This window comes from Microdochium trichocladiopsis (assembly GCF_020744255.1).
Source record: "Microdochium trichocladiopsis strain MPI-CAGE-CH-0230 chromosome Unknown B0I36scaffold_13, whole genome shotgun sequence".
NCBI classification, from domain to species: Eukaryota; Fungi; Ascomycota; class Sordariomycetes; order Xylariales; family Microdochiaceae; genus Microdochium; species Microdochium trichocladiopsis.
In genome coordinates this window covers 202424-220751 of record NW_025763556.1, presented here as the reverse complement: position 1 = coordinate 220751, position 18328 = coordinate 202424, and the positions used below count along the sequence as shown (strand labels likewise).

Sequence of the window (18328 nt, the reverse complement as noted above, 5' to 3'; positions counted from 1 at the left end):
GACGACAACAATGCCAAGTAAAGCCTGTGAGAAAACCTGATGGGCCCCGTTCCGCGGGATCTCTCCCGGGAATCTCCCGCCGGCGATTGTCCGTGCCTCTACTTCGTCGACCTCTATTTGGGCAAACTCTCCGGAAAGTACGCTCTGGGCCAGGATCCAGGGGTGCATTCGCCATCGACCGGCATGATGGCGACCACTCGGTAGTGAAGGGATCGGCGGGGCCTTCCGACGGCATTGAAGAGTTACACACCCATCCTCAAGCTGCGCGAATTCCACCAGGACGTTATCGGCCAAGAACCTTGGCCCAGTTTGTGTGATATGAATATGACATTGCATCATGCCTATCTCGGAGCTCTCGTGTTGTGAGCGACGAAGACAGGGGTTAAGTCCGTAGTGACAGCTGCACCAAGGGGAGGCGAGATGAGGAAACAAGACTATCATCCCCGCGCGCAGTGCAATGATGCAACATGCACAGCCATCACGCAATGCGCCGTGCCGTGCTGCTGGTTCGCGCGTGTCTCCTGAGTAGGTGGAGCCCCAGCAATCGGGACATTCTGACTCGCGGGCGAGTCGTGCCCCAAGACCGACCAGGGGAACATCGCTTGTTGGAGTGCAGCTGGTCTGACTGGCGCGTGGTGGTGGCAATGGGCGAATGAGCGCGTGTGGTGAGCCAGTTGCGTGACATTGGCCGTGATGGCGTCACGGGCCCGGTCCGTTTCGCCCAGGCGGTGGCAGGTGGAGAAGGCACTGCCGGAGGGATGGGGTCGGGTCAGCTCCGCACCGGACCCGAGATGAGTAGCTCCATCAGCACCTCCTCCTGCTTCCCCTCACGGATGACGCGGAGAATATGGGGGGTCAGTTCCCGTTGCCCTGTGAGGTATTTGAGTGCGCCCAGTGCCAAGTACTATAAACACGACAGGGTGCCTTTCGCAATCCATCAGGGCTTTGTCGTGTCTTGTGAGACCAGACTCTGTATCATCATCATCCGTCAGCCTGCCTTATCGGTGCCAAGATGCCTTCTGCAACACATCTCTACCAGTACTCCCATGTCCAGGAGACAAAGGAGAACCTGGACTGGGCTGACCGTAAGCAATCCTAGATGAGCCTCTTTTCCTACATGCACAAAGAGTAGCAATTAACATCCTTCCCCCACAGTTCCGACCATCGACTTGGCCAAGTATGGCACCCCCGCCGGCAACAAGGAGCTGGCCGACACCCTGATCGAGGCCATCCGGACCAAGGGCTTCTTTTATGTGACCAACTTTGGCATCGCGCAGGAGCGCGTGGACCGCCAGTTCGCTCTGGGTCAAGCATTCTATGAGCTGCCTCTCGAAGAGAAGGAGAAGTATACGCCCGACCTGGACAACGGCAACTACAATGGCTACCGCCCTGCTGGGAGAAGAATCATGGGTGGCGGTGTCGCGGACAAGACGGAGGTGTGGAACATGGCCAGTATGTCTTGACTCGACAATCCTCGACGTGGAGCATGATTAACCAGGGCTTGCACAGCAAACGATGGTCGGATCACACAGCCCCTCCCAAAGCTGCTGAACGAGAACAAGGGGGAGATCGAGGAATTCGCAAAGGTGGGTGATCCTTAACTGCACGAATGGGCTCTTCCTCTCCCGCATAGCACCACTGACCTCTTTTTCTCAGGACCTCCACGACCGCGTCCTGGACCCCTTGAACCACCTCATCGCCCTCGCTCTCGAGCTTCCCGAGGACTTCTTCACCAACGTGCACAAGTGGGAGACACACGACGAGTCCCACCTCCGGTACATGAAGTACTCCAAGTTCAGCGAAGAAGAGATCGAGAAACTTGGCGACGGGCTCTGGTCTTATGGCCACACTGACCTTGGCACAATCACGCTCCTCTTCCGCCAGCCTGTCGCCGCGCTGCAGATCAAGGACCACGCCACGGGCCAGTGGAAGTGGGCCAAGCCTCTGGACGCGAGCCTGACGGTCAACACCTGCGACGCGCTGAGCTTCCTGACGGGCGGGTATATCAAGTCCACTATCCACCGCGTGTCTGTGCCGCCCAAGGACCAGAGACATGTCGACCGTTTGGGCCTCCTGTACTTTGCGCGCCCGCAGAACGATCTCGTGCTCAAGACTGTGGACTCGCCTTTGCTCAAGAGGGAAGGTTTCACACAGAATGAGTTTGAGCAAGGAGGCCACCCGGTGCCGAACATGGGCGAGTTTACCAAGTCCAAGCAGATGTGGCAGCAGCAGAGGGGCAAGACGTACAGGAGTGATCACGGGCAGGTGATCGTGCCTGGATTTGAGGGCAAGATTATCAACTAGAAAAGCACGCTTGAGAAAATATGGAACAGTTCAAGAAATCTACACTGTTTCCGTGGGTGCTATACATGGGCGTGACCTAGTGTTTTGACAGCCCAGGTGATGCACATAGGGAGTCGTTCTTCCGCTAGGAAAAATAAAGGCTGACGTTCCATTCGAGCTGCCAGTTGCAGCATGTGCGCCACGTTGGGTACGAGGGCAGCATTTTGAACGAAGCGTTGCCAGCAAGACACCGCTGGTCTTGGCTGGCCTCCTGCATATGCGAGTAGGTGGACTGCAAAGCACTCAAGTAAGACATTGAGCGGTCACGGGATACATCCCAGCTATGGAACATATGGACTGTTGTCTGGAGCATCGCAAATGGTCGACCATGACCTGTGCGTACCAGTGGTCGGCCTCCTACAGATGCAGCTCGGGCTGCAACATTGTGCGGCGTTTGCCGGCGTGCAGCGTGAGGCCGTTGTCACTGTTGAGACCCAGCCACATATTTCTGCGCTAATGCACGATTTGATTGCTTTTCCGGCCGCCGGAAGCACCCGACGAGACTTTGAGACGAAGCTGATATCGCTGGCGGGATGCTGCCACCAAACTGGTGTCCAGCCGGGACCGTATGCTCTGTACCTCTGAGCATTCAAAGCGGGCCGTATGTCCACCGCTGACCATTTAACACTCCCACATTCACAAGGTCATTTGTTGTCCTTGAGCTATGACTTTCTTTGCTCAAGTGGCTGGGTCTTTCCGTCAACATGTCGATATTCTCTTACTTCCGGCAAACCAACGCGAAACCCGGAGTGGAAATGCCACAAAACGCACTGGACATCCAGGATCTACTAAATTACACGCCAGCGCCTTACAAGAACACCCGCAATTTGAATGCGGATCAAGAAAGGCAATGTCAGGCTTTTGCCAATGCACCACTGTTCAGTGTCGCGGCTCGGACGCTGGCGGAGACGCCTGCACGGCGAGAATCAACGAGTCGTGGTCTAGTACCACAATATGGGCTAATTGGCCTTTGTGAAGACGTCGATGAGCTCAACCCAAGCCCTGAGGATCAGCTCATTCTGGCAAACCTGAACGTCCCTTGGTCAGCATTCATCTGCGGTTCCCAGGGAGCCGGCAAGAGCCACACTCTCTCCTGCTTGCTTGAATCGTGTCTGATCCAGAACAATCCGACGGGGACGCTCTCTCATCCCATGGCAGGCCTCATCTTCCACTACGACACATTCTCGAGCAGTACGGCAACACAGGTTTGCGAAGCCGCATACTTGTGCTCTTCAGGCATACCTGTCAAGATCCTCGTAGCCCCGTCAAACATATGGGCCATGGACCGCATGTACAGCGACCTTCAAGGTCTTCCTGAGGGTTGCCCGAGACCGCAAATCGTCCCGTTATACTTTGACGACTCCAAGCTCAACATCTCGAGAATCCTTAAACTGATGGCGTTCAACCCCACTGGGAAAGCTGCGCCTCTGTACATGGAGATTGTGATGAGAATCATCCGCGAGATTGCCATGGAGGGCAGCCCATTCACGTACAGCCTGTTTCGACAGCGCCTGGCGGATACACCCCTGATGCGCGACCAGGAGGTGGCGCTCAATATGCGGCTTGAGTTGTTGGACAGCTTCCTCACGCCGAAACTGACGCCTCACTCGACCAAACCAGCAGCTGCTGAGCAGGACATCTGGGCTTTCCAGCCCGGCACTCTGACTATTGTCGATCTCAGCGACCCCTTCCTGTCAGCGGACGACGCATGTAGCTTGTTTTCCATGTGTCTTTCCATCTTCATGCAAGAGCGGTCGAACTGCAGTCGAGTAGTGGCTCTTGACGAAGCCCACAAGGTAATGATGAGGTTTCCCGCGTTTATGCGTTGCTGATCAACTCGCTGATGATGGGTTGTCCAGTTTCTTACACAGTCCGGAGCCGCCGAAGTCCTCACTGAGGAGTTGACCTCAATCATCCGACAACAGCGGCACGTCAGCACTCGGGTGCTCATAGCCACTCAAGAGCCGACACTCTCCCCCAAACTCATTGACCTGTCGAATGCCACATTCGTCCATCGATTTTCGTCCCCAGCTTGGTACGGCACCCTCAAGGGGCACCTTGCGGGCGTCACAGGAGGAAGTGCGGGTGCTTCTGAGCGGAAGCAGGAAGACGTGTTCCGGTCGATCACAGAGCTGCAGACGGGCGAGGCACTGGTCTTCTGCCCTACCGCGCAGATGCTGGTGCCCGGTGAAAAGAACATTGGCCGGCTGCAAGCACTCGGTCCACGCCACATGCGACTCCGGGTGAGGAAACGCATCACGTTTGACGGCGGCGTCAGCCTTGTCGCGACTGCGGATACGGACGGAAGACGAGCGACTCAAGGCAATGGAAACAGTGAGATCAGGATGCACGTTGGGACTCCGCGAGTGGCAGCGTCCAGGACCAAGACCAGGCAATCTGCCCCCCAGATGAGGCCTCCCCAGGCGGAGCCTCCACAACCTTCCGAGACGTTGAATGGATCACAAGGCCGGAGTCCGGCCGCGATTGTCCTTCCGCATCGAGGCAGCCCGACACAAGTAGTTTCTAGCCAAGCTGCAACCTCAAGCGCCTCAAGGAGCCAGCAGTCAGCCATGCCAGGGCCTTTAGTACCCCAAAGAATCAGAATCAGCACCCGAGAGCAGCTCTACTTGCTCGCTCGGCGCCATGTTGGTAGACTCGTGAACGAGGAGGCGTGGAACCACACGATAAGCCTGGACAATACCGTGCGTCAGAGGCATCTCGCAGCATTTAAGACCACCTTTGAGGTGCAAGGTGGCGTCAGCGACGCGGATGACGTCAAGATGATTTTCTTTACAGCCTTGGGCGATGCCTTGGTAAGATGTGCCCCCGGTTCTGTTGCTCAAAAGTTGTGCTGATACGTGCTTTACAGAAGCAACTCAGAGACGGCGCGAGGTGAAAGGCGAATTAGAAGCGTAGGACAGCGATATGCCCGTACTGCTGTCTATACATCTAGGCTATGGACAGGCCCACGTTACTCAGCGGACCAGGTAGCATCAGGCAGGCCACTGTTAGCATGGACAGAGAAACAACTGATTATCCATCAACTCAACATGAAGAAGCGTGATCCTCTGAAGATCTGCAACGGAGGATCTTCTTCAATCATAGCTCGCATTGTTCTATGTAATTGGCTCGTTGCGAGACTTCCCGCCGAGGTCAAATCTACATCTAGTCGCATCTAATAAGGTGTCTTCACTTCCTATCACTCTCCTCTATGACCTGCCTTTCCGTTCCTTTGCAAGCTTCAACACATCCACCCAGCACTCAGGCCGGCGCTGCACGTTGTCCTCCTCCGCACCCATGACCTCCTCCGCGTCCAGTCCGAACCTCAACAACCCCTCCTCGCTCGCCCATTCGCCCATGGCCATCAGCCCCACGGGCACCATCCCCTCGACAACCTCCCCTTTACCCACCGCCTCGCCGGCGACACCCCCTTTACCCTCCTTGGGCACGACATACCCGCTCGGCACCGACAACGCGGGCACGCCGCAGAAGTTGCCCATCCAGACAAACTCCATGGTCCTGAGGGTGCGATCCCCGTCGCTGAGCCCCCGCGTGAGCTCCCCGCCGCGCACGTCCGTGTTGCCAATCGGCCAGCCCGCGCACGCGCTGACGGGCGTGACAATGAGCATCTCCGGACCGAACTGCTCGGCAGACCACAGCCACGCGAGGTGCTGCATCAGCACGCGCCGCAGCCGCTGCGCGAGGAGGAAGTCCACGGCCGTCGTGGTCCGGCCCAGGGCCAGCAGGATGCGGTTCGCGGCCGACAGGCGCGCGTAGTCCCGCTTGTACCGGGCCACGGTGGGGTGCGAAGGGGGGAGCAGGCTCGCCGCGTCGGTCAGGATGGTCAGCGCGTGCGCGATCTGGCCCTCGTGCAGGAAGGGGATGTCGATGGGAACCGTGGTGTAGCCCTTTTGCGTGACGAGCCGGGCGATTGTGGCGCGGCAGAGTTTCTGGACCGACGGGTCTGCCCGGGTGAACCAGGCTTCGGGGATGCCTAGGAGTTTCTTTCTGTTCTGTCCCCCGATCTGGGATGCTGAGGGAGAGAAGAGGATCTGGTCCGCCGTCGGGGCCGGACTGAACGGTGAACGCTGTGGGAAATACGTGGTGGGGTGGGCCTCGCTGAGGATGCCATAGAAGGCGGCGAGAGAGCGGATGTCGGCTGCCAGGGGCCCGTTGACGGCGCTCGTGTTGCTGTGGTTCTCGCCGGGCTTGCAAGACAGCCGCCCGTGGCTCGTCTTGAGCCCGAACACGCTGCAGTACGACGCCGGGATGCGGATCGAGCCGCCCCCGTCGCTACCCAGCGCGATCGGGACCAGCCCGGACGCGACGGCGTAGGCGGACCCGCCCGAGCTGCCGCCCGGGTAGTAGGCCGGGTTGAACGGGTTGCGGGTCGTGCCGAAGGTGATGTTGTTGCCGGATGTGTCTGGTCAATTGAAAAAAGAAACTGTCAGCGAAGGATTTTCTAAATCATCTCCTTGACCATCACGGGGGACGGGACTCGGTGTAGAGCACGCACCCATGCCAAACTCGTGCATCGAGGCCTTGCCAAAGATGACGATCCCCGCGGCCTCCATTTGCCGCACGTTCCAGGCATCCGGCTTGCCGTCCTCGAGCTTCGCGATGGCGTATTCATTTGCCGAGCCCAGCGTCGTCGTGTAGCCGGTCATTTCATACTCGTCCTTGATCGCGGACGGGACGCCGTCGAGCGGGCCCAGAGACTGGCCCGCGGCATAGCGCTCCGTGGACGCCTTGGCGGCAGCGAGGACCAGCTCGACCTTGACGTCGTGCCAGGCCAGCGAGTGCGGACCGGGAGGGGACGTGTCCCGACGGATCAAAGGAAGGATAACGTGCGCGACGTCCAAAGGCGTGACCTCTCCAGAGAGGTACATTTCGCGATAGTCAGCCACGGTGTAGTGGCGCTGTCCGACGGGGGCGAGTTTGCTGGTCTTTTCCGGGGCGGCGGTGCCGTTGCCGTTGCCGCTTCCATTGGTCTCGGACGGGGAATCTGGGCGCGCCTCGTCCTCGAGGGGAAAGACGGTAGGGTCAAACCGCGGTTCGGTGGACTCTAGGCTCCCCCGGATATTGCGCAGGTCGCCGAAACCAGCATTTTTCCAGATGTACTGCCTGAGCAGGCTGGACCATTCCAGACTGGGGGGCACGTGCAATATCAGCATTCAAGGATTTCCCGATGCGTCTCTGGTGGAGAACACGTACAGCCAGGTAGCGATGACAAGGACCAGCCCTGATAATGCCGGGTTTGATTGTCTCTCTGGACGTGGTGGAGACGGAGGTCTGAAGGAAGAGGGCTATTGTCAGCAGGGGTCTACCAATGGGAGAGGCAGCAGACAAGCCTTGCTGAGACTCACGCGGCTATGGGCTCGGGATAGAGAAAGAATCTCTTGTTCGGAGCCATGGTTGTGTTTGACATGTTGTGTGTTGAGTACCAAAACTGGGCAAGCCGGGCGTCGTAAGGGAAGCAGAGGGGATAAAGACAGGGCGGCCGTGCTGTCGTCCAGGACACGCGCGAATATACCTTTCGAAGAGGTCCAAGGCGTCGAGACGGTCTCTGCCGAGGTCCAGGATAATCGAGGGTGACGCAAGGCAGCGACGTGCGAGGATTCGTCAACCTGGCCTCACGAGGAGGAGGAGGAGGAGGTTGGGGTTGGGTGGGTGTCCCGGCCGTGCCTTCCGCGGCTTCCGTGCGGAGCCCGCGGAGGCGGGTCCGTGATGTGTCCCGATTGGCGGCGGGCCCGATGGGTGTGGGATCACGTGATGAACCCCCAGCCAGAGACAGCAGCCTGGGGATCACTCGTCAGCGTTGCCTGGAATAGCACAGGCCAAGTACCCAGTTAGACGCGGTCAAAGCAATGGCTAAGCAGTTTTCTGTCTTGCATTTGCCGTCTCTCTCTCTCTCTCTCTCCCTCAAGAAGAAAAAAAAGGAGAAAAAGAGAAAAAGGGTAGTGCCGCCAGGTTCTTTGTCGCAGTATACAGCCTTACCGCTCACTCCCAAAGCCGTTCAACATCAAAAAGCTCGCTAACCCCCCTTCTACCCTCACCTCCGATCATGCCCTGATCACCGACAATGGCAGAGCTCTTGGTGTCGTAAAACAGCTTCCCCGGGCAGTCATTTACCACGTCGACCCACAGGAACGACTTGAGCACCGCCCTCGTCTTGGCCCAGGTGTTCAAGCCTAGCGATGCTCGCAGAGCACACTGCTTCTCGTGCAGCCACGCGGCAAAGCTCATGCCTAGATCACTGCTGCTGCTGCTGTTGCTGCCCACCATCGAGTTGTAGCCGGCGTTGCCGGAGAAGAGGGCAGTATACGCTACATAGACCACCCACAGATGCACCTGCCGTGTCTCTGTCGGCTGGGCGGCCAGACCCTTTTCGTCCTGCAGCGCGCTGAGCAGCGCACGGGACATCTGTCCCGCCAAACTCGGGTATGCGGGCTCCAGGCCGTATGTATCGAAGAATATCGTCGAGGTCAAGGCAAGCATGGCCAAGCGAAGCAACTCGTGGTCTTCGGGGTGGGTCACTAACCCTCCTCCACCACCTCCTCTTTGAAGGCCACCAACGCCATGGTCTCGAGAGCTTGGACTGTACTCGATACCATGCCCGCTGCCAGTGTGCAGGACATTTGCACTGGCGGGAGTCGACCACAGCGATGATTGTGTCGTGGACAAGGACCATGATCCAGGTGATGACGACGACGTTGTTGATGGCGACGATGTCGACAACGGCGGTGGCGGCGAGGCCTTGAACAGATTGCCGTCCGTCTCGAGGCTGTCGGAGCACAGATTTCTAGGGCAGTATACACCGTCGAGATACAGCAGCCGGTACATGACGGCTACCAGAATGTCACTGCTCAGGACCATTTTCACTTTCCGCCCCATCTGCAGCGCGAGGTTGAACGACTTGCACACTCCCGAGAGGTCAGTCCAGATGTTTACCAGCCGGGCGTCAGGCGTCCGGCAGAGTCGGTGCAAACATGTCCGCGGTGAGGTCGGCGTCGCTGATAAAAAATTGTCGTGTGGTTGATGGTCCTTGAACAAGGTGCCGTTCAGGTTCTGAATATGGGCTTTCCAGGACACTTGATGCAAAAGTGTCGGCCTGTGGCCGGTCTTGAGAGATAGACTGATGTCGAACCTGTGCACGGCAGGAAGATTTTCTCCAAGGGTCAGCATAATTGGGACAAGAGATGCATGATGGATGGTGGTGGGTGGTGAAGCAAATGCGGGCTGACCTGCAACACTTCAACTGCACGAGAGGGTACGATGCCAAAGACTCGATCCCGCCCCTTGCCTCGATCAAATGATGCATGCCTTGCCGGTGTTTCTCGGCGCACGCGTAGTCCCCCAGTCCCTCGGCACACGTCCCTAAGCATAGAACGACGAAAATTGCCGACAACGACGTCGCCAAGTCCGGAACGGCGAGTTTGCGCTGGAGATACTCGATGGCCTTGTTCATATGGAGGATGGCTCGGCCGCTGAGCGGTGGCAAGTTTTGTGGCTCCTGGGGCTTGGGCCAGCCACTAGGAAAGTTCGTCGGCTTGCCGTCAATGCTGTGGTGGAAGGCTTTTCTGTCAAAGTATGTTTGGGCCATGAACAGGGTGATGTGAAGGTGAGCTAGGTCGTTGTATATGAGGTCGTAAGGTGAGTATGGAGTGCCTTTTTCCGTGCAACGGACAAGGGGAGAGCCTGTCTCCTCGACGACGACGAAGACTGTGGTGAGGACAGGTGGTAGCGGTCAGCCAATAGTGGAGAGGCCAAAGTATTGGAGCATCTCAATGGTTTGGGATGCCATGGACCTTACATTGTGTGATTAGCTTGATCATGTACGGCTCCATGTCTGTGGGGAAGCCCATGGTGGCCAGGTCCATCGTAGTGACATGGGCGTACAAATTTGGCCCAGGAGCCTCAAGCCACTTGCTCTGGTTTTGCTGCTGGCACGCTGCAGACCGTGTCGAGCCTTGCAGGCCAGAGTCCTTTCTGGGCCGCTTGTTCTTGCCCTTCATGACGTGGCGGCGGATGAGGCGCCGCGAGTCGCCCTTGGGCTTGATCCCTGCGAGATCTGTCGTGACGATGAAAGGGTCCTCCATGGCGGCTTGGTTGTGCGAGGACTAGCGACGGCAGGGGGACGTACGTGAGCTGGCTGTGTCTGAGGCTCATGTTCCATGAGAGACGACAGCAGCAACAAGAGAGAGGGACACAGTCAGTGGTGGCCGGCCGGAGATAGCGAGGCCGTGGACGGCGGAGTTGACAAAGCTGATGACGGGGCACATGGGCGGGTGGAACTAAGCCTCGAGGGCCCACCGCCCCGCTTTTCGACTGATGCCCCGATCGGGCGGTGCCAAGCATCGACTGCTGGCCTCATTGGGCTTAGCGTGGACCCGGGGCGGAGGACCGGCCGGATGGCATTCATCCGCACGGATGCTATTCCAGCCCCAATCTCTGCTAGCCGACACGGCTTCGGGACAAGTGCATCTCCAGATCCAAGGCCATCTCGAATATCAGACTCTGGCATTGTCGGGCTTTACGGAGGTAATGCTGGTTCGTGCCATCCATAGAGCCAACACCGGCTGTCCCTCGTCGCGGTATAAGTACACCTGGAGGGAGGACGACGGACCAGACAGACACTCCCTCCCAGCCTATAAACCAAAGCATCATCGCATCATCTACTTATACCACTCGCATATTCATTACCACGTTGTCTCACCAGCCACCAAGCCGCAAACCTCTGTTGTCGCTATCTCCAACATCCAACCACGCCCACACCATGGCATACAAAGGCTCCGTCATCGTGACTGGTGGCACCGTCGGCCTTGGCTACGAGGCCGCCCTCAAGATCGCCAAGGACAGGCCCGACTATCTCGTCGTCGTGGCCTCGCGCTCTGACAAGCAGCACGCCGCCGACTCCATCAACCGCGCCCTCGGCCAGTCTAACGTACGCTTCCAAGCCCTCGACCTCGCCGACCCCGACAACGTCCGCCGCTTCGCAATGGCCTGGAGCTCCAACACCCAAAACCCGCCCATAAAGGCGGTCGTCCTAAATGCCGCTCTCCAGTTCCCCAACGACCTCACTCTCACGCCCTCTGGCATCGAAAAGACTTTTGCCGTCACACACCTCGGCCACGCCCAGCTGTTCCACCTCCTCGCCCCTTCGCTCGCCCCGGACGCCCGAATCGTCATCACTGCCAGCGGCGTCCACGACCCGGCCCAGAAGAGCGGCATGCCCGACGCCGTGTACACGACCGCGCAGGAGGTTGCGGGCGGCTACCCCGGCGCGGTCAAGGGCCGCGCGAGGTACTGCAACGCCAAGCTGTGCAACGTGCTCTGGACGTATGCCCTGCACCGCCGGCTGGAGGCCCACAACAAGCAGCACCCGGACGCGAGCTGGACCGTCACGGCCATGGACCCCGGGCTGATGCCCGGCACGGGGCTCGCCAGGGAGGGCACCGCGATCGAGCGGTTCCTCTGGTTCCGCGTGCTGCCCCGCGTGCTGCCCCTGCTCAGGCTCTTGATGGGCATGGACAACATCCACCATCCTTCCGTGTCGGGCGCCAACCTGGCCCGGCTGGCGGTGGGCGAGGACGTGCGCGGCGTGTCGGGCAAGTACTTTGAAGGAGCCAAGGAGATTGATTCGAGCAAAGTCAGCTACGACGTGGCCAAGCAGGAGGACCTATGGCAGTGGACTGTCAAGTTCTGCGCTGGTGAGGACGAGGAGCTGCTCAAGAGGTTCGAGGCGCTGCAATGAGTGACGTGAACCACCTGACTGGGACTTTTCTGTTCGAATATTGTGTCGAGATATAATTGATTGCGGAGGTATTTTCATTGGCTAGCTTTGTTTCCTGTATTTCTGACGCAGCTTGAAGTTGTCTGAGCAAGTCCATAAGATACACCATTGTCTCTCTTAAAATCAATGTCATATAAATTATGCATAACGTCTAGGCTTTCAACGTGTTGCGCAACCCATAGTTCTAGGCAACCATGACCACCTCATCTCGACGAATTGCAGTCTTTACGGCCGCTCGCTTTGTTGCCGACGGTTATTGCACACTCAAAATCACTATTCGGTGCATTCGTAATCAATTTTCTTATTTTATCATACGAGCGTTCGGCTTTTGTTAGGATCATTGATCACAACGTGATCAGCCCTCGCTACATTGTTTTTCTCTGAGAAAAGAACAGCAATAGCCTCGCCAATAAGCCCTTCATATGTTGCAGGAGGCACCGGAACGTGCGATGTCTTGAAGACGGACAGGATGCCAATGCGTTTTTGAACAGGCCAGTGGCTATAGTCACAGGCAGACAGAAGTACTAAGTGCTGCCTGAACTCTCTCCGAGACGTTGAAAAGCCATAAGATCTCTACCCTACTGCAGGAGGCTGCAAAAATACAATGTGGAGAGGAGAGGAACGTGGGAGTCGGCCAGTGGAGGATGGAGGTTTAGGATTGTGGAGGATAGCCCACGTCAATATGGCGCAACACCCAGCTGAGGCGATGACTCATCTGTTTGAACGTCCTTAAAATGCTGTTCTGCTCGTGTACAAGTCATCCGGTCGATGGAGAGCTCCTTGACTGCAAGATACAGCTTGAATTATTGCGAGCACACTCCTTGCAGTTGCCAAGATCACTGCGAGCATGCTTCCGGCCTTGGTGCCCAAGTGTCGGCTTTGTCGAGTACAGAAGAATTTCTCCAGCGCTTTTGAGGCCGTGGAATCACCAAAGGTGCAGATCGGGATCTTCCCACAGACTTTTGATGCTCAAGAACGCCTGTAAAGAGAAGCACATATGTTTGAGTGCCAACTTGGGTCGACTTCTGATTATGACACTGCGTACAGCCCGTGTCTACTTACCAGGATCCAGGCATGGATTTTCATCACACCACGTCCATAGACTGCTCGTTATTGCATGTGCTACGAGACTCAGCCGAGTCGAACGTAGCAGCAGTTGTTTGCGCAGTCAAGGTATCTGGACAAACCCGAATTTCACTTCCTAATTTAACGTGCACACCTGCATTTCTTTTGCCACCACGTACAAACTCTTTGTCGAATGAGTAGATAAATAGCCTCAGAACAATGCGCGGTTACCGTCCTATCTCAAGACTTGTAAGGATGAATTTATGGACCGAAATGATGACCCAACCACTTCGGCAGACGTCCTCTGTCGCGGCAAGCCGAGCAAGATGCGCCGACAGAGTGGCCGGACAGCTAGGGGCTAGCCACCCGGAAACCCTCCGCGGCCCCCACAGCCAGGGTCCAGTGAGAAAACATTGCCGCCCACACCGACCGCTCTTTGTTGGGGCTCAAGACGGCCACTGATCATCTCTCCCCAGGCTCCACACTCTTGAGATTCGCGTTCCCTCGACGAATAGAAATCAATTCCGGGCCGAAAATCAGCCGATACCTGCTTGGAGACAGGTGGGGTTGCTCGGGGTAATTATCTAATGGTCCCGCTTAGTCCAGGGGTCATGTGCTGTCAAGCAGCCAACAGGAAGGATGCCCTCCAACAATAAGTAGGGTAGAAGCTGGCGGTCGTAACTTTCCCCTCAAGAGACCCTGCCAAGCTCAGAGTTTCCTCGCCTCCAAGCGCCTCCCGCGAAGCTTGACCGCTTGGCCCGGACGCCACTGCACTAACAACGACAACAACTTGTGTATACGGCCAAGGCAGGCAGCTATGGCGGAGGACAAGCACGCCGACTCCCTTGAGAAGGGCCAATCGGTCAGTAGGATGCAGCTGCAAATCAGAACCCCCTTCTCCCTTCCGTACACAAATCTAACCAAGACCCGGGCGGTCACGAACAGGGCACCAACTCTCCAATCCCTGATGACGCGCAACCAGGTGCCTACGAGGACCCCCTCGTTGCCATCGGCGCGACCGCCGAAGAAGAGCGCGCCGTGCGCTGGAAGCAGGACAAGCGCATCGTGCCGCTGTCGGCGGGCATCTACTTCCTGTGCTACCTGGACCGGTCCAACATTGGCAACGCCAAGATCCTCAACTCTAGCACGGGCAACGATCTGATGACCGAGACCGGCATGACGGCCTACCAGTACACGATTGCGCTCATGGTCTTCCTAGTTGCGTACGGGGTCTTCGAGGCACCCTCCAACATCTTGCTGAAGAAGCTCCGCCCCTCCCGCTGGATCGCGATTTTAATGTTCGCCTGGGGCGGGCTTACGATAAGCTTAGGTGGAGTGCACAACTACGCCTCCGTGACTGCTGTCCGATTCCTCCTCGGCGTCTTCGAGGCCGGCCTGTTCCCCGGGCTGGTGTACTATCTCACTTTCTGGTACAAGACGGACGAGCGGAGCATTCGCGTCGCCCTCATTCTAGGTAAGGCCCAATGACAAGTATACGAGCGCCGCAACAACACCCGTTGGGCATTCCAATTCGATTTTTGCAACACTAACTGGTAATGAACGCCGCAGCATCAGCTACGTTGGCAGGAGCCTTCGGAGGAGCCATCGCCTACGGCGTCGGCCACATGAACCAGGTCTCCGGCCTGTCCGCGTGGCGGTGGCTGTTCATCCTGGAGGGCATCCCGTCCTGCGTCTCCGCGGTAGCCGTCTGGTTCCTGCTGCCCGACTGGCCCGAGGACGCGCTGTGGCTGTCTGCTCGCGAGAGAGAGGTCGCCGTCGCCAGGTTGAGCCTCGAGGGGTCCAAGGGCCACCACAGCAGCATGACGTGGCCCGAGGCCCGGGACACGCTGACCGACTGGCGCCTCTGGGGCCACTACGTCGTCTACTTTGGCATCTCGGTGCCCTTCAGCTCGCTTTCGCTCTTCACGCCCTCCATCACGGCCGGCCTGGGCTTCTCGGACCTGCGCGCCCAGCTCATGACCGTCCCGCCCTACGCCGTCGCCTACGTCGTCCAGGTCCTCACCAGCTACTCGGCGGACCACTTCAACATGCGCGCCCTGCACTCGGCGGCGCTCGCGGCCATTGGCGCCGCCGGCTTCATCGGCTCCGCGGCGCTGCCCGTCGACGCGTACGCCTCGCGCTACGGGTGCCTGATCGTGGCGGCCAGCGGCGCCTTTGCCTGCATCCCGCCGCTGCTGGGGTGGCTCTCGAGCAACACGTTCGGCACGGCCTCGGTGGGGCTCGCGATCGCGCTCAACATCGGGCTCGGCGGCGCCCCCGGCCAGATTGTCGGGGTGTGGACCTACAAGGCCGACGAGGCGAAGCTGGGGTATCCGACGGGCCACTGGACCAACGCGGCGCTGCTGCTTATGGTGGCTGTCGGGTGTGTCATGTTGAGGGTGTATTATGGCTGGAGGAACCGCAAGCTGATCAGGGAGCAGGGGGCTGAGAGGGTGAGGTTGTACAAGTACTGAGTTGGTTTACGGGGGAAGTGCTAGCCTTGCCCGTGGGGGTGTGATGGCTGTCGGTTGTCTCACTAACTAGTGTCAAGATACTCTTGCGACGGCTGGGTATATCTGAGAATTGACTTTCAGCGCCAGTCGCATAATCTGAACTGAACCCCCAAATTGTTCTCCAAAAGTCTGCTCGTCTACATGTAACACATCACGCTGCCGACCGCAAGTACTTGAATTTCTCCGCACGCCAGTCTTGGTGATGTTGATAACTCATCTTCCTTTGACACGCCCTCCTACGACTCCGGTCTTCATATTAACGGACAAAGGCACCGCCCGGTCCGAGTCATCCGATCAAGCCCGCTTCTTCTTTACGCTCACCCAGTCCATCGCTACAGCTCCAAGCAAAGTCGAGCACGAGAGCCCGACCGCCAGAAAGAAAACCGTCGTCAGCACCGAGCTGAACGCCTCGAGCACTCTGGGCAGGTCCTCGGCAGCCACACGGTTCCTGATGTCCAAGAGCCCCATCGCCATGAGATCCTCGCCCGTCATCGACGACGAGCCGCCGCTCAGCACCACGCGGGACAGCCTGTCGTGCAGCGCGCTCGTGAACAGCGCCTGGGCGGCCGCGACAAATATGGCAGGCCCCAGGCTCTGCGCGAACAGGACCACCGCGACGCCGATCGGCGCGTCGCGCGGTGGTAAGGTGGTGATGGCGGCGACCTGCGGGCCCTGGAGCCCGACCCCGACGCCCGCGGCGAAGAGGGCGAGGTATGCGAGGATCTGGGGCAGGGACATGTCGAGGCTTACGGAGGTCATCAAGCCGGCGCCCACGGGGGACAGGATGGCGGTGAGCACCATGAACGGCGTGACGTAGCCGAGCGCGCTGGTCAGAGACGTGCCGATGACGGTGGACGTGGTTAGACCGATAACGAGCGGGAGGCACAGTAGGCCGGACTGGGTGGCGGACAGGCCGCGGACGGCTTGGTAGTATGTGGGCATCTGTTCGTGCGGTCGTCGTGGCACGGGGGAGCAGTTGAGGTTAGCACACCATAATGTCTCGCGGGCTCCGGTTGGCAGAACTTCCACGACTTACGTAGTACTCGACCACGGCAAAGGCCGAGTTGTTAGCAAAGGCAAACCACATGCCCGCCAGGACGCCCCGGCGACAGACCACCCGGCTGGGCAGCAACGCCCTGTCGCCCTTGCGGCGCTCCTGCCACCAGAAGATAGCACCCAGCACGCCGGCCAGCGCGAAGAGCGCGGCCGCCCGCGGATCCGTCCAGCCGTACGTCGAGCCCCCCCACTGCACGGCGAGGAGGAGACAGGTGATGCCGGGCACGAAGATGGCAGTGCCAACGAGGTCCAGCTCACGGAGGGAGTCGACTATCTTGATCCCCGAACTACGGGCCAGGCTGGCATCTCTGGAGTCGATGCTCGAGGGGCCCGCGGCGGCCGGGGGCTCTTGCAAGGTGAAGAACATGAGGACAAAACAGACCGCGCCTAGCGGCAGGTTGATGTAGAAGCACCATCTCCACGAAAGCGAGTCGACCAGCACCCCGCCAAGCACGGGGCCGCCGGCCATGGCGATTCCCTCGACTGCGGCGCCAAGCCCAGCATACACAGGGCGCTGCTGGGCTGGGAAGCTACGGCCGATGATGCTGCAATGCACAGAGACGAGAGGATTAGCGGGCCCGCGGTAGGACAAAATATTGCTCTGCTGTGGACACGAGCAAAAGGGGGCCTAGCAGAGCAAGACAAGGAAAGTCCAACGTACACAAAACAACCAGAGAACACACCCGCAGCGCCGATGCCAGCAATCGCCCGGCCGACAATGAGCATCGGCGAAGCAGCGGCGCGGCCTGAAAGCAGGGCGCCGACCTCGAGGACACACACCGACGCCAAGAAGACGGCCTTTATCGACAGCGTATGGTACAGCTTGCCGAAGAGGAACTGCGTCGCACACATGGCCAGGCGGCTGTGTAAGGATCAGTAACCTTTCAAGGGACATCTTAGAGAGATTTCCGAGTCAGGAGGATTCTTACAAGCACGAGTAATACCACGCAATGTCGGAGATGGTGTTGAAGTCGGTGGTAATGGCCGGAATCGCAGCGGCAATCATACTGAAGTCCTGCGGTCATGGATGCGCGCGGTCAGGAAAGTCCCTCATCTCGACTGGAGCCACCGGGATCAAGACAGAGTGCTGCATACCAGTCCGACAGTGATCAGTGCCATCGTTAGCGCGGCCAGGAGTCCAGCATAGCGCGTGCCAGTTGGCGCTACAATCTCGTCGTGCTCATTCTGCTCAGGAGCTGGAGCCTGCAGCTCGATCGGCTCGCTCGGCACCGCAGGCTGGAGCTCGCGTCGAGCGGATGTAGCTGTTGTCGTTGTGATTACACTCATGGTAATGGCAGCGAAATGGCAAAGGTGCCGTGTCGCGAGTCATCAGCAAACTTGACGGATGATGATCAAGGAAGAGTGTCAAGTCGTACGATGCTGACATCTGTCAGATTGGGTGCCTTTATTCCGCCCCGAAAGCTGACGTGCCAAGATGCTCAAAATGGCGGCTTCGGGGTTGCGTCAACTCCACCACCCTGACAAGGGTTAATGCACCAGGCACAGAAATGCGCAAGGCTGCCCTCATCAATAGTTGTCCGGAACTCTGCACCTGTGA

The 18328-nt window shown here is 58.5% G+C and overlaps 7 protein-coding genes across 7 annotated transcripts; 4 read left to right on the top strand and 3 right to left on the bottom strand.

Moving 5' to 3' along the window:
• The first annotated feature begins 952 nt into the window (after positions 1 to 952).
• Positions 953 to 2414, top strand: B0I36DRAFT_389132 (2OG-Fe(II) oxygenase superfamily protein). Its single transcript, XM_046161296.1, has 4 exons — positions 953 to 1085; positions 1156 to 1452; positions 1510 to 1586; positions 1657 to 2414. Exons 1-4 carry the CDS (start codon positions 1013 to 1015, stop codon positions 2302 to 2304), a joined length of 1095 nt encoding a protein of 364 aa, XP_046005119.1. The 5' UTR covers positions 953 to 1012; the 3' UTR covers positions 2305 to 2414.
• A 684-nt stretch (positions 2415 to 3098) lies between these two features.
• Positions 3099 to 4631, top strand: B0I36DRAFT_255422 (uncharacterized protein; the record flags this gene model as incomplete). Its single annotated transcript, XM_046150872.1, has 3 exons — positions 3099 to 4139; positions 4203 to 4409; positions 4440 to 4631. Coding segments are annotated over 3 exons (1440 nt in total), but the record flags the coding sequence as incomplete, so codon positions are not given.
• Positions 4632 to 5363: 732 nt separating this feature from the next.
• Positions 5364 to 7971, bottom strand: B0I36DRAFT_338316 (amidase). The gene is made up of 4 exons (XM_046155740.1): positions 7710 to 7971; positions 7558 to 7635; positions 6860 to 7491; positions 5364 to 6766 (listed from the first exon to the last, which is right to left on the bottom strand). Exons 1-4 carry the CDS (start codon positions 7769 to 7771, stop codon positions 5553 to 5555), a joined length of 1986 nt encoding a protein of 661 aa, XP_046005117.1. The 5' UTR covers positions 7772 to 7971; the 3' UTR covers positions 5364 to 5552.
• A 185-nt stretch (positions 7972 to 8156) lies between these two features.
• On the bottom strand, positions 8157 to 10577 carry B0I36DRAFT_389129 (uncharacterized protein). The gene is made up of 3 exons (XM_046161295.1): positions 10157 to 10577; positions 9588 to 10065; positions 8157 to 9490 (listed from the first exon to the last, which is right to left on the bottom strand). The coding sequence occupies exons 1-3, from the start codon at positions 10440 to 10442 to the stop codon at positions 8344 to 8346; spliced, it is 1911 nt and encodes a 636-aa protein (XP_046005116.1). The 5' UTR covers positions 10443 to 10577; the 3' UTR covers positions 8157 to 8343.
• Positions 10578 to 11119: 542 nt separating this feature from the next.
• Positions 11120 to 12097, top strand: B0I36DRAFT_255715 (uncharacterized protein; the record flags this gene model as incomplete). The annotated part of the gene is made up of 1 exon (XM_046150900.1): positions 11120 to 12097. The coding sequence occupies one exon, from the start codon at positions 11120 to 11122 to the stop codon at positions 12095 to 12097; it is 978 nt and encodes a 325-aa protein (XP_046005115.1).
• Positions 12098 to 14018: 1921 nt separating this feature from the next.
• Positions 14019 to 15675, top strand: B0I36DRAFT_369136 (major facilitator superfamily domain-containing protein; the record flags this gene model as incomplete). Its single annotated transcript, XM_046159724.1, has 3 exons — positions 14019 to 14063; positions 14147 to 14675; positions 14771 to 15675. 3 exons carry the CDS (start codon positions 14019 to 14021, stop codon positions 15673 to 15675), a joined length of 1479 nt encoding a protein of 492 aa, XP_046005114.1.
• Positions 15657 to 18101, bottom strand: B0I36DRAFT_299014 (permease of the major facilitator superfamily). The gene is made up of 5 exons (XM_046151967.1): positions 17866 to 18101; positions 17700 to 17785; positions 17432 to 17632; positions 16751 to 17315; positions 15657 to 16656 (listed from the first exon to the last, which is right to left on the bottom strand). The coding sequence occupies exons 1-5, from the start codon at positions 18055 to 18057 to the stop codon at positions 16009 to 16011; spliced, it is 1692 nt and encodes a 563-aa protein (XP_046005113.1). The 5' UTR covers positions 18058 to 18101; the 3' UTR covers positions 15657 to 16008.
• Between the last annotated feature and the right edge of the window lie 227 nt (positions 18102 to 18328).

Coding starts and splice junctions, on each gene's coding strand:
- B0I36DRAFT_389129 (XM_046161295.1), bottom strand. CDS start 10,442: ATGGAGGACCCTTTCATCGTCACGACAGATCTCGCAGGGATCAAGCCC. Junction 10,066..10,156: donor GATCAAGCTAATCACACAAT/GTAAGGTCCATG, acceptor TCCTCACCACAG/TCTTCGTCGTCGTCGAGGAG. Junction 9,491..9,587: donor GTGCAGTTGAAGTGTTGCAG/GTCAGCCCGCAT, acceptor TGCCGTGCACAG/GTTCGACATCAGTCTATCTC.
- B0I36DRAFT_389132 (XM_046161296.1), top strand. CDS start 1,013: ATGCCTTCTGCAACACATCTCTACCAGTACTCCCATGTCCAGGAGACA. Junction 1,086..1,155: donor GAACCTGGACTGGGCTGACC/GTAAGCAATCCT, acceptor CTTCCCCCACAG/TTCCGACCATCGACTTGGCC. Junction 1,453..1,509: donor GGAGGTGTGGAACATGGCCA/GTATGTCTTGAC, acceptor GGGCTTGCACAG/CAAACGATGGTCGGATCACA.
- B0I36DRAFT_338316 (XM_046155740.1), bottom strand. CDS start 7,771: ATGTCAAACACAACCATGGCTCCGAACAAGAGATTCTTTCTCTATCCC. Junction 7,636..7,709: donor TATCCCGAGCCCATAGCCGC/GTGAGTCTCAGC, acceptor CTCTTCCTTCAG/ACCTCCGTCTCCACCACGTC. Junction 7,492..7,557: donor CTTGTCATCGCTACCTGGCT/GTACGTGTTCTC, acceptor CGTGCCCCCCAG/TCTGGAATGGTCCAGCCTGC.
- B0I36DRAFT_299014 (XM_046151967.1), bottom strand. CDS start 18,057: ATGAGTGTAATCACAACGACAACAGCTACATCCGCTCGACGCGAGCTC. Junction 17,316..17,431: donor GTGTTCTCTGGTTGTTTTGT/GTACGTTGGACT, acceptor TGTGCATTGCAG/CATCATCGGCCGTAGCTTCC. Junction 16,657..16,750: donor TTGCCGTGGTCGAGTACTAC/GTAAGTCGTGGA, acceptor CCGCACGAACAG/ATGCCCACATACTACCAAGC.